At 44.4% G+C, this 13,316-nt stretch overlaps 1 protein-coding gene across 8 annotated transcripts in view; it reads left to right on the top strand.

The window, feature by feature from the left end:
* IL15RA (interleukin 15 receptor subunit alpha) overlaps positions 1-13,316 on the top strand; it is a 47,705-nt gene that overhangs the window by 22,998 nt on the left and 11,391 nt on the right. For 3 of the 8 annotated variants that reach the window (XM_070471927.1, XM_070471925.1, XM_070471923.1), the window contains 3 exons: positions 2,356-2,547; positions 3,113-3,145; positions 11,339-11,417. In XM_070471927.1, coding sequence (XP_070328028.1) covers positions 2,356-2,547; positions 3,113-3,145; positions 11,339-11,417 — 304 coding nt within the window. The remainder of the gene's footprint in view (positions 1-2,355; positions 2,548-3,112; positions 3,146-11,338; positions 11,418-13,316) is intronic. The other 5 variants (XM_070471931.1, XM_070471929.1, XM_070471928.1 and 2 more) reach the window with 3 other exon arrangements.

Below are 13,316 nucleotides of genomic sequence, written 5' to 3'. Positions count from 1 at the left end.
GGGGGCGGTACTGTCTCCACCTGCCAAGGCCATCTAAGCATCCTAGAAAAGATGGCACCTCCGCTGGCAAGATGTGCAGAACCGGGAGCGGCCCAGGCACACCATCTCCCAACAACCCTACCCATGGTTGTTTTGGTACAGACACTTGCACAAAGCTGCCAGGGTTCTGCATGTTGACCAAGTCTTAGGCAAACTCTACCCTAGTTTCCTTTGCTCTGTTAAGAAAATCTGAGCTCTTGGATACAAAATATCCTGGGAAGACGTGCCCTGTGTCTTCTGACATCCTCTCTTGACCCCTGATTCTCTGTGGCCCATTACCCAGTGTGAGGTTTTTATTTATTTTTTATTTATTTTGGCTGTGTTGGGTCTTTGTTGATGCTTAGGCTTTTCTCTAGCTGCGGCGAGCAAGGGCTATGCTAGAGTTGTGGTGCATGGGTTTCTCATTGCTGTGGCTTCTCTTGCTGTGGCAGCACAGGCTCCAGGCGCCCAGGCTTCAGAAGTTGCAGCTCGTGGATCAGGAGTTGTGGCTCGAGGGCTCTAGCATGCTGGCTCACTAGTTGTGGCATCTTGGTTTAGTTGCCCTGCAGCATGTGGGAGCTTCCTGGGCCGGGGATCAAACCTGCATCTCCTTGCAGCTCGTGGATCAGGAGTTGTGGCTCGAGGGCTCTAGCATGCTGGCTCACTAGTTGTGGCATCTTGGTTTAGTTGCCCTGCAGCATGTGGGAGCTTCCTGGGCCGGGGATCAAACCTGCATCTCCTGCGTCGGCAGCAGGCTTCTTTACCACTGGGCCATCAGGGAAGCTTCAGTGCCAGGCTTCTCCTGGCCCCGTCTCCTCCTTTCCCTCCAGGTGCAGCCATCCCACGGTGGTTGACAGCGCTTCTCGGGCCGCCTCCCTTGAGAGCCAGTTCTTAAGTGAGGATGCTCACTGAGATCTTCTGGAACTCGGTGGTCTGGGGAGTGCCTAGTTACTGGAGTTCCAGAAGCTCTCCTGGGACCCTCAGGGGGACACGGCTGAGAACCATCGCTGAAGGAAAGGTGGCGGGGTGGAGTAAGGGTTTCCTCCCAGTTACTGAACTGATGACAAATGGAAGGAAGAGGCTGGGGTGCCCACAACCCCTTTGACCCAAGTCACAGCTGGCTCGAGGGACCTCCCTCAGCCTGGCCTTCATGCCCCAAGCATTTGGCAGATTTCAGCCGCGCAGGGAAATCTCCAGTGTGAGTGTAACCTCCAGGGTGGATGCCGGGGCCAGGAGCACCTCATGGGCCTGCTCCGGGTCAGGGGGAGCATGGTCTGCAGAGCGCCTGGGTCCTACGAGGTGCTGACAGAGGGCGAAAGGGCATGATGACTCCTCTGGCGCACGTGCCTGGGAGAGCGTGGGGCAGAGGCCCTAACAGGGGGCTGGATAGCCCAGGATGTGTGATCACAGCTTCTGCTCCAGGGCTGGGCTCATCAGGACTGTATTATCACACTGGAAGACCCACTCACTACGGAAACAGAACAGCAGGGTTATGCTATTGCACCCTATGGGTTGCAGCAGCTGCTGGCCAGTGAGGGATGGGAGGTCAAGGACCTCAACACATGGCAGGCGGCTCAGCCTCCTCCCAGAGATGGGTGCCGAGCCAAGGTGCATCTCTCAGGTCCACTCTCTAAAGGTCAGGTGGGCTGAATCCCAGGTTCCCCTTATTTCAAAAGTTTTGTGCCAGTATGTAAAAAGTAAACCAAAATTAGCATCCTGATGTCTTTGGCAAGTACAGTTCCACTTTTCTTAATTATTTTTGTTCCTTTATTCTTTGGCTGCACTGGTTTTTTGTTGCGGTGCTCAGGCTTCTCACTGCCGGGGCTCCTCTTATTGCAGAGCATGGGCTCAGTGGTTGAGGCTGGTGGGCTCTGGAGCCCAGCCTCAGCAGTTGTGGTGCACTGGCTTCGTTGCTGCACAACATGAGGGATCTTCCCAGACCAGGGGTCGAACCCCCTCTTCACTGCATTGGCAGGTGGATACTTATCCAATGGACAACCAGGGAAATCCTCAGTTCCACTTGTTTGTCTGAACTGGGTTTCCGGGTAACCACTTCTCCAGTGCCTGATTCTACTCAGATCTTTGAGATCGTTAGCTTATGTGGCCCATGATAAATAGTCATAAATGCACTAGTGTCCACAAAAGCCTCTTGGCCATTCGGAACGGACAAAGATGTTACCCACTCAAGGGCTCTTCCCGCAGAGCTGTGGAGGAGTTTCCCGGGAGAGGACTGGCTGGGTGGGCTCACGGGAAAAGGTGTTGGTCCATTCTCTTCTGAAGCTGAGAAAAGACACTGTTCTCAATTTTTCACTGTCCATGTCTTGCACTCCCCTGCAGAGCCAGATCTTACTTCCAAGTCAGACACCAAAGTGGCCACAAGGCCAGCTACTGGACCAGGCTCCAGGTTGCCATCCACAGCCCCTCCTGTGGGAACCACAGGGGTAGTCAGTAAAGAGACCACCTACGTCCCAGCTCAGACAGCAGCCAAGGCTCCGGAACACACACACCCGGCCTTGCAGGACACGCCCGGTTAGTGCTGGCTTCGCCTGCTGGAGGAGAGCGCAACTCCCAGGGGCTGCTTCTGAGACGCGGACGCAGATCCAGAGTAGGCCGATCCCATCACACCATCCAATCCAAAATCGGGACGACTATGTGACCCTCTGCCTCCTGCTCTCTGCCACAGCCTTCTCCCTCCAGCCTGTGTTCTATGCTCCACCCTGCTTCAGCCGGAAGAGAACTGTCTCCCCCCAATATTAAGCTGCATGGCAAAGCCTTTGCTGCGAATCTGATTAAGATCTGCCTCCTCCTGACATGGGAGGAGGAAGCTTTCTGCCGTCTGGAATTATGGTGTGAGGGATGGGGGCACGCTCGCTGGGTAATCTGCATGTTCTGTAAATGCGCCTCTGATTCCTAAGCATGGCTCAGCATGGAAACAAATGATCCTGGTTCGGTGCTAAAGTGAGCCTGATTTTGCCGGTTGTGAATCTCTCAGGGCTTTAAGATGAGAGCCAAACCGTCCAGGAGTTCTCCTGCTTAGAGAAATGAGTGCCTTCAGGACCAGGGCACTGACTGAGCTGTACTCTCTTCCCTGCAGGTGCATATCAGTACAATCCCAGAGCTGTGACCGGTGAGTATTCTCCTTGGTCCTTTGTAATTATATTTCATCTGCATCAAGTGGTGGTGTCTGTGTTCAGGGGATCTCAGTGCCGGGGTGCTGGTTGGTCCTGACTTACGCCTGCTGGTCCAGCGTGGCCACCAACAGCTGCCCCTTTCACTCTCAGAAGGGTCTCCGTGTAGATGAGTCACATGACTGCGCTGTTTAGTGTTTGCAGAATTCTAAGTTGGCTATTTATCTTAATGTTGGTAGGTTCTCACTGTCAGGCGATTGGTACAGAAGTCAGGGTTGGTGCATCCCAGGGCCCCCTCGTGCAGCTCTTCAGGCCGACTAAGTGGGGGCTAGACTGTCATTCAGGACCCACTGGAAAACCAGTTAACATCATTAAATGATTTTCTGCCACGAGACGCATTTATCTTTCACAGGGAGTTAACACTATATACTCAACAGTGAGAACTTCGTGTTCTTGGTATAAAAGGCATCTTTACAGAAGACACATGACTTTAAGGCTGGGAGAGAGAGAAAGTCCCAGAGAGTATAAGGAGGAAAATGGAAAAGTGCTTGCAAGAATGAAAGAAAAAGAGTAAGGGAAGAGAGAGAGAAAAAAGGAGAGAGGAGGAAACAGAAGCAGGGAGAAATGCAAGGAAACAGAAGCAGGGAGAAATGTAAGTTTTCAATGAGGAAAAAAAAAAACACTATAATTTCAAAGCAGGCAAAAATTAATTTCTAATTTCTATTCATACATTTCCCAGCTAGAGAATGATTCAAGTTTTTGTAGTCATATTTTATCTGCATCAATTGTATTCTGGGAAAAAACCAAGTGGCTTTGGTCGTTTCTGCATTTAGTTGATTAGAATGGTCTTAAGAATGATCAAAACATATGCCAATGCAAGATATTTTTAAAAGGCTCTCTGGAGAGTGTTTTCATGGAAAAACTGTGGCATTTAATGACAACGACGTTGAAACAAAAGTATGTTTATCATTTAAGAGGTGGCCAATAAATAAGAGAGCTGACCAAATTTTTCTCCTTGTGTCATGTATTACATTAATCTTTCTACAGACTTCTACATTTTTTTAGTCATTTTCCTGAACTGTTAATATTTTCCCAGGGCTTAACAATTAAAAGTTACAAAAGGCTGTATGGTAAAAAGCCCATCTCTGACTGAAAGTCCCCTTGCAGGTAGGCAGGCAGGAACTCCTGCTACCAGATTTCAGGGCATCCTTCAGAGATAGTCAATCTGTAAATAGCATGTAGAAGATACATGATATAGTTAAGCATACTATTTTCACTATCCTACACCTTGTCTTCACCTAATGGTATATCTTGGAAATTTTTTCATATCAATAGATAGAAAAACCACCTCATTCTTTCCAACAGCTCAGGATATTCTATTATATGGATTTGCCACAATTTATCTAGCCAAAACCCCTACTGGGCCTTGGGGTTCCTTACATTCTTGGGCTACATAACAAAGGAGGACTAATCGGAAAACCTTGTATCACTTTGCATATGTGCAAGTATGGTGGTGGTGCTGGTTTAGTCACTAAGCCACGTCTGACTTTTGTGACCCCATGGACAGTAGCCCACCAGGCTCCTCTGTCCATGAGATTTCCCAGGCAAGAATACTGGACTGGTTTGCCATTTCCTCCTCCGCAGGATCTTCCCAACCCAGGGACTGAACCCCCAGTCTCTTGCATCTCCCGCATTGGCAGGTGGCGTCTTTACCACTGAGCCACCTGGGAAGCCCATGTACAAATATAACTGAAAGAAAAAATCCTACCAAATTTCAGGGCCATTTTTTTCCAATGTGGATTTCCAAACTATCTTATTATGAGAACTAATCTGTACTTTTTTCCAGTTTATGACTTTCACTAGATTAAAAGACACTTACTCCTTGGAAGGAAAGTTATGACCAACCTAGACAGCATATTAAAAAGCAGAGACATTACTTTGTCAACAAAGGTCTGTCTAGTCAAGGCTATGGTTTTTCCAGTGGTCATGTATGGATGTGAGAGTTGGACTATAAAGAAAGCTGAGCACCAAAGAATTGATGCTTTTGAACTGTGGGGTTGGAGAAGACTCTTGAGAGTCTCTTGGACTGCAAGGAGATCCAACCAGTCCATCCTAAAGGAGATCAGTCCTGGGTGTTCATTGGAAGGACTGATGTTGAAGCTGAAACTCCAATACTTTGGCCACCTGATGCGAAAAGCTGACTCATTTGAAAAGACCCTGATGCTGGGAAAGATTGAGGGCAGGAGGAGAAGGGGACGACAGAGGATGAGATGGTTGGATGGCATCACCGACTCGATGGACATGGGTTTGGGTAGACTCCTGCAGTTGGTGATGGACAGGGAGGCCTGGCATGCTGCGGTTCATGGGGTTGCAAAGAGTCAGACATGACCGAGCGACTGAACTGAACTGAACTGGATTAAAATATCAAAAATTCTCTCCTTTATTCTAAAATGCCAGATAATAAACATGAACTGAATACCTACAATAGACAAAGATAGTTCTGTGCAAGGAACTGTGGAAATACAGAGATTTAAAAAACTTTAAATCTTTTATGTGGCATGAATAAGATTTCTTTCTTCCAGACTGCTTAGTGTAAACATATTAACACTAACTATAAGACAGGCCAAGTCAGCAAAGACATGAAAATAAGATCCATTTAAGTTTTATCAGCTAAGGAGATAGGAGTTAAAACTAAAACCCTGCTAGGGTTGTCTAGAAACACTTAGTGATGGACAGTTTCTCCAAAGTATGTCTGTTACACACAATCCCAGCCACCTGGGAGCTAGGAGTGTGTCCCGCTGGGTACAAGAGGCAGAGGCTCTCATGACACCTCAGGCATTGGTAGGGGCTCCTATTTCTGCAGGAATAAGCCACGGATTGATCGTCCTTGGAAGATGATATAAATAATGCTTTCCCATAGCAGTTGCTCAGCAGATACTAATGTAATGTTTAAATCAGTCCACTGGTATTACCAATATCAGTTCTAAAATAAATTATGTAAGTGATTATCATGACTTTTATGTATTTAAAGATTTTTTTTTTTTTTAACGTGGACCGTTTTTAAAGTCTTTATTGAATTTGTTACAATATTGCTTCTGTTTTATGTTTTGGGTTTTTGGCCCCCAGGTATGTGGGGTCTTAGTCCCCCAACCAGTGATTGAACCTGCACCCCTTGTACTGGAAGGGGAAGTCTTAACCCCTGGACTGCCAGGGAAGTCTCTTTCACAACTTTTAAAAAGTGGCTCTTTTAGTGCAGCAAATGGTAAATAGTAGATGTTGCATAAGTGAGTGAGAAAATACTCATTGGAGTTTAAGGGCTCTAACATTATAATACATATTGAGGGAAATGGTCCTCATTTCACTGTCTTCTGTATCTATGCACTCACTTGGCAGCTTTTCTTTTTTTAAATCAATAACCTTATTCAATTATTCAAATGTCTTGTCTCTGCTCCTTACCTAGGCTATTTTTGAAGATTCCTGGTTGTGAAATAAAAAGATAGAATGTCAGCTATGCCAGTGTTTACACTGCCATGTCCATTTAGTACACCCGAGGGGAAGGGTTCATCTTTCAGACTATATTATACCTTCCTCTTTCAGAGCAGAAGTACATCTGCTGTAGTTTACATCCTCAGCCTTTAAAGGGAGCTACCTCTATATCATATCATTTGTCTGTTCAAATGATACAAATTGAGCTCCTATCCTGTGCCAGACGTGGTCCTAAGCTGCAACAACATACAGATTTCTCATTAAAAAGCAAATGGCACTTTACATGTCCTTCAGCTGCAGTTCAGTTCAGTCGCTCAGTTGTGTCCAACTCTTTGTGACCCCATGGACTGCAGCATGCCAAGCTTCCTTGTCCTTCACTATCTCCCAGAGATTGCTCAAATTCATGTCCATTGAATCGGTGATGCTATCCAACCATCTCATCCTCTGTCGTCCCCTTCTCCTCCAACCTTCAACCTTTCCCAATATCAGGGTCTTTTCCAATGAGTTGACTCTTCTCATTAGGTGGCCAAAGTACTGGAGCTTCAGCTTCAACATCAGTTCTTCCAATGAATACTCAGGGTTGATTCCCTTTAGAATTGACTGGTTTGATCTCCTTACAATCCAAAGGACTCTGAAGAGTCTTCTCCAACACCACAGTTCAAAAGCATCAATTCTTCAGCGCTCAGCTTTTTTATGGTCCACACATCCACACATGACTACTGGAAAAACCATAGCTTTGACTAGACAGACCTTTGTCAGCAAAGTGATATCTCTGCTTTTCAATATGCTGTCTAGGTTGGTCAAAGCTTTTCTTCCAAGGAGCAACACTTTTTAATTTCATAGCGGCAGTTACCATCCACAGTAATTGTCAGGCCCAAGAAAATAAAGTCTGTCACTGTTTCCATTTTTTCCCCATCTATTTGCCACGAAGGTATGGGACCAGATGCCATGATCTTAGTTTTTGGAATGTTGAGTTTTAAGTAAGCCTTTTCACTTTCCTCTTTCACCTTCATCAAGAGGCTCTTTGGTTCCTCTTCACTTTCTGCCGTAAGGGTAGTGCTATCTGCATATCTGAGGTTATTGATATTTCTCCCGGCAGTCTTGATTCCAGCTTGTGCTTCATCCAGCCTAGCATTTCGCATGATGTACTCTGCGTATAAGTTAAATAAGCAGGGTGACAATATACAGCCTTGATGTGCTCCTTTTCCTATTTGGAACCAGTCTGTTGTTCCATGTCTGGTTCTAACTGTTGCATCTGGACCTGCATATAGGTTTCTCAGGAGGCAGGTAAGGTGGTCTGGTATTTCCATCTCTTGAAGAATTTTTCACAGTTTGTTATGATCCACATGGTCAAAGGCTTTGGCATAGTCAATGAAGCAGAAATAGATGTTATTCTGAAATTCTCTTGCTTTTTCTATGGTCCAGTGGATGCTGGCAATCAGAACTCTGGTTCCTCTGCCTTTTCTAAATCCAACTTGTACATCTGGAAGTTCTCGGTTCATGTACTGCTGAAACCCAGCTTGCAGGATTTTGAGCATTACCTTGCTAGCATGTGAAATGAGTGCAATTGTGCAGTAGCTTGAACATTCTTTGATCATTGCCCTTCTTTGGGATTGGAATGAAAACTGACCTTTTCCAGTTCTTTAGCTTGCAGAAGATTAATGGTTTAATTCCATCAATTAAGTATTTATTGATTACCCACTCTGAACCCAGCATTTCCTATGTGCTCAGTACAGAAAGACACAAAAGAGAAACCATTGCCAGGGAATAAGGAGTTGATATTCTCATTTCAGAACTGCCTTCAGCCAATGCAGGCACACAGCATATCAGATACCCTACCCTTTGACTGAGCTAATTTGCAGGGAATGCCAAGAAATGATGATTTCCTGGATCTGCACAGATAACACTTTTTAAAAACTGAAGTATAGTTGATTTACAACATTACGTTAGTTTCAGGTGTGCAGTATTTTTGCAGATTATACTCCATTCATGCTATTACAAGATAATTGTAAGTCCTTCTGCTGTACAGTATATCCTTATTGCTCATCCACTTTATGTATGGGGGTTTATATCTGCTAATCCCCTATCTCTAATTTGCCCCTCTCCCTTCCGTCTTTCCTTCAGGAACCACAGGTTCGTTTTCTCTGTGTCTGTTCCTGTTTTACATATACATTCATTTGTATTGTTTGTTAGATTCCACATATAAGTGATATCATACAGTATTTCTCTTTCTCTGACCTATTTCACTGAGCATAATATACTCTAGGCCCATCCACACTGCTGCAAATGATAGAATTTCATTCTTTTTAATGGCTGAGCAATATTACATTGTACGTAAACACCACCTCTTTATCCATTCATCCCTTCATGGACAATGGGTTGTTTCCATGTCTTGACTTGGAAGATGGTACTGCTATGAACACTGGGGTGCACATATCTTTTCGAATTAGTATTACCTGTAGACTTGTTGATGGTGGCCATTCTGACTGGCATGAGGTGGTACCTCACTATGGTTACAGAGGACTCCTTCACCCACATGGAACACAGTCCACCAGCCACCTCGGCTGCCTTCTCCACTGTAGACCCAACATCACCATAGGCTGAAGGCAAGGCAGGGGCTCCTGGCCCTTCTGGTCTCCTGTGCAATAATCTTTCTTCTCCTTCCTCTCTCAAGCTAATCCTCCTCCCTTCTCTGTCTCATCAAATCTCTTTTCCTTTTTCTCCAACCCATGCACCCTGCTAGGAAACACAAAAGGGTGGAAACCATGATAGTCAATGCATTAATCCATTCTTTTGGCGATTCTGGTTTCAATTTCTTCACTAAATTTGGTGATTCTTGCTTCAATTTCTTTACTACATTTGCCTGGAAATAACTGGGGAAGGAACCAAGTGTCTGAGTTCCAGGGGCTGAATTTAAATTGCTTTGTTATATCATTGGCTCAGGACTGCTCTTTGCCCTTGAGTCTGAGTCGCAGCTTCTATTCTCAGTAAGAAACAGGAAGCAGCGTTGTGAAAGTGGAACTAGAGTGAACATCAGCTTGCCTTTTCCAATAAATCTCTCCGTGAACAGTAAATGCATGCCAACCTGATTAGTCAATGTGAAGGAATAGTTTCCTGGAGGGTACAACATCTCTGCTAAGAAATTTGTCTTTTAGTCATAATGATGATTAATGTTAAATCTAGAAACTCAAGAACAACGTTCACTAATTTCTCATGTTTTCTCTTACCTCTTTTGGAATAGCTTTTCTAAGTTTTTCTAAGTTTTATTTACTTAGGCAAATAAAAGTAGTCTTGTTTTTGTAAATTTAGTGTCTCTTCTGATTAGAGCATCATTGCAAAAAGATCGGGGGTGGGGGGATGGAAACTTTTTAAAAAAGAAAATAAAGTTATCTACAAGCCCAAAGAATTAACTTAATACTTCGCATGTATTCTTCAAGACTATTTTGTGTATATGGACACACACATGGCTTACTGGAAATTCTTTTATTCATTTTTATCTCAACCAGCTTTTTCACTTAAGACTTTGTAGACATCTTTCTGTGTTAACAAATGTAGATTTCAAAGTTTTGAAAAGCTGAATAATACTCCATTGTACGGGTATGCCACATTTCATTTAACTGTCTACTGATAAGAGATTTAGATTAACCTTTTAAAATTTATTTTAAACAATGCTTTAGTGACTACTCCTGTGTATACATTCCCATTTTCTTAGAATACATTTCTAGAAGTGAAATTAGAGTCAAAACGAATGGTCTTCTCTCAAGTTTCCGTTACATGTTGCCCGTTTCCTCTCCTATCCTGCAGAAATCTGGGTATGTTTCCTCATCTTATCTCTAGCTGTTTCTGAGGACAGTTCTAGTTTAAGGCCAAGTCCTTGCACACACGAGTGTGGCTGTCTGTCTAGGCGCAGGTCTGAAAAGCTCAAGGCTCCAGGTGATCAATATGCCTCCTGGGCCACAGTGAGACTCCTGGGTCCGCAGTTGTTCAGGTTGTCATCTTAAAATTTTTTAAATTTAGTTTATTTTTGGCTGTGATGTCTTCATTCCTGTGTGGACCTTTCTCTAGTTGCAGTGCTCTGGCTTCTCGTTGCAGTGGCTTTCCGCCTCATGGAGCATGGGCTCTCGGGCCTGAGGGCTTCAGTAGCTGTGACTATTGAGCTCTAGAGCACAGGCTCAGTAGTTGTGATACTTGGGCCCAGGTGCTCCGCAGCAAGTGGGATGTTCCCAGACCAAGGATCAAACCCATGTCTTCTGCATTAGCAAGTGAATTCTTTACCTCTGAGTCACCAGGGAAGCCCCAGGTTGTCATCTTAGACGCAGGGCACGTTGGTGATTTTTGCAGGGAGATTTCACAATATTAAGGCAAACTGGCCAAATCTGCTGGGAGCTTCTGACTGATACAAGTGTTTTAAAAATAGTACTGTTTCACCTGCCCCTGGGCCCAGCCCTCTTGCTTCCACATGAAGGTCCCACCCTCCCTAACAACTCCCGAACCACCACTGTGGCTGTGTTGGTGGGAAAGGAGGGTCCTCTCTGCCCTGATGTAGAACAGACAGAACAGCGTGGATCTCAGGATCTGTTAGTAACTGTGAGCTGGTTGGGAAGACATCTGGATCTCTCTGCAGAAGTGTAAACTGTACAGGACTTTCAGGCTCGGGATCGCTGGGACTTTGAGCAGGATGCCAGCTCATTCTGCTCTCTTTCCAGCAGCCGTCTCCATACCTGTCACCGTGCTCTTTGTAGCGTGCCTGCTGTTTCTTCTGGTACGTTGCCGCCTGAGGTCAAGGTGAGTAGCACAGGAGACCCACGCTGGACAACATGCTCCCCCAACAGCAGGGCTGCATCTGATGACCCAGGTCTGCCCTTGCCAAGGAAGACCCTGTCCTGGCTGGAGGTGTGGGTGCTCCCACCCACTCTGTACTGGGCAAAAGGTGTGTCCAGGCCAAGTGGTCACTGAGTCAGGCCTGTTCCCTTCACTGTCCAAAGGCAGCCTGCAGGTCATGGTCAGAATCCGGGCAGCCAGAAATCAATGGATGGCATGGGGCCAATTCACCAAAAGCCAATTCAGAAGAAAAGAATGTGCCAAGTAACCAATTTGATGGACGTGAAATTTGTATGATATATTTACTGATTGTTCTTCTTGAATGTACTTGTTAAATACGGACACACGTCCCCGTAAATAGGCTCATACGTGTTGGCCTTGGCATTTCTAATACTAGGAATTCTATATTTCAGCATTGCTGGCAAGACTATTTCTGCCACTTGCTGAAATTTCAGCTTTTATTTTTCTAATCTTTAGGCATTTTTACCATTCCTTCATAAAAGCCTCAAATAGCATATTAGCCTTGACTCTGTACTTTCATCAGCTGATAGCCAGTATTTTACCATTCCATAGTGATATGGCTGTTCCAGACATATCAGGTGTGTTGAAACTAAACTTTTAATCACTAGTCACAAAAATTTCTTCCTAAATATTTTATCAATATAAAGATTATACCATTCTTCGAGCCTAACTTTGACAAAATGGATATTCCATGAAATGGCACTGCAAAGCCAAAATGGAAAACAGCCATCAAAATATTCACACACATCTTCAAAAGTTATTAATATCACCCTAACCAAAAAGAAATGCCATAAACTTCATAGTCTAGAAATCAAGAAAAGAAGGCTGATATTTTACTTAAAAATTCATCAAAAAATCCCCCTAAATGCTAAAATATTTGCGAAATAGAAAATTACTTTAAAAAGGATTTTAAGAATACCATTACAGTTAAATAATTTCTACATAAAATGCATTTAGAATTATTCTTAGGAGATGTAATTAGAATATATTCATTGATGATATTAAAAAAGAATAAATACACAATCTTTTTAAAGAAGACATTAAAAATATATTCTTAAAAAGAATTTGTAAATTTGATAAGTATGGCCAATAAATATGCTCCTAAAAGGAATACATCAGTATTCACTGACTGTATTTATGGTAGTGCTCATGAATGTATCTTTAAGAACCGGTAAACATGATGAACATTGCTACTTGGCCATGTGGTGAGCTGATTCTTTCTGTAAGCTGATTAATTTGCAAATGGGTTATTAGGTAGATTAGTGATTCAACAAATTGGGTTTTAGAAAATTGTTTTTGTAAACTGGCCTAGAGTTCTGATTTATAGTTTAGGCCTCGCTCCAAGGAGCTCAGGTGTTGACTCTACAATGTCCTGAAAATTGCTTCTTCTCAGGGGGCAGACTGTGTAATCCACAGGTCCGCATACTCAGGACCTAAAACACACATCCAGTGAAAGGTGGGGAGGCGTGGGATTAAGACTCTCTGCATCCCCTACTCCTGGCTTCTCAAGGACTGATTAACCTGATATTTGTTTATGTATTTAACACTTACTAAATAAATGTCAGGGCTTCCCTGGTGGCTCAGATGGTAAAGTCTCTGCGTACAACGCGGGAGACCTCGGTTCAATCCCTGGGTCAGGAAGACCCCCTGGAGAAGGAACTGGCAACCCACTCCAGTACCCTTGCCTGGAAAGTCCAATGGACAGCGGAGCCCTGTAGGCTGCAGCCTGTGGGGTCGCAGAGAGTCGGACATGACTGAGTGAGCTTTATAACTCATTAGTTTTAAACATTAGTTATAAACATTAGTTTTATCAGGACTGTCAGTCTGGCCTGGCCAGGCTCC

This window comes from Odocoileus virginianus, chromosome 9 (genome assembly GCF_023699985.2).
Source record: "Odocoileus virginianus isolate 20LAN1187 ecotype Illinois chromosome 9, Ovbor_1.2, whole genome shotgun sequence".
Taxonomy (NCBI): Eukaryota; Metazoa; Chordata; class Mammalia; order Artiodactyla; family Cervidae; genus Odocoileus; species Odocoileus virginianus.
This window is presented reverse-complemented; position numbering and strand designations above follow the sequence as displayed.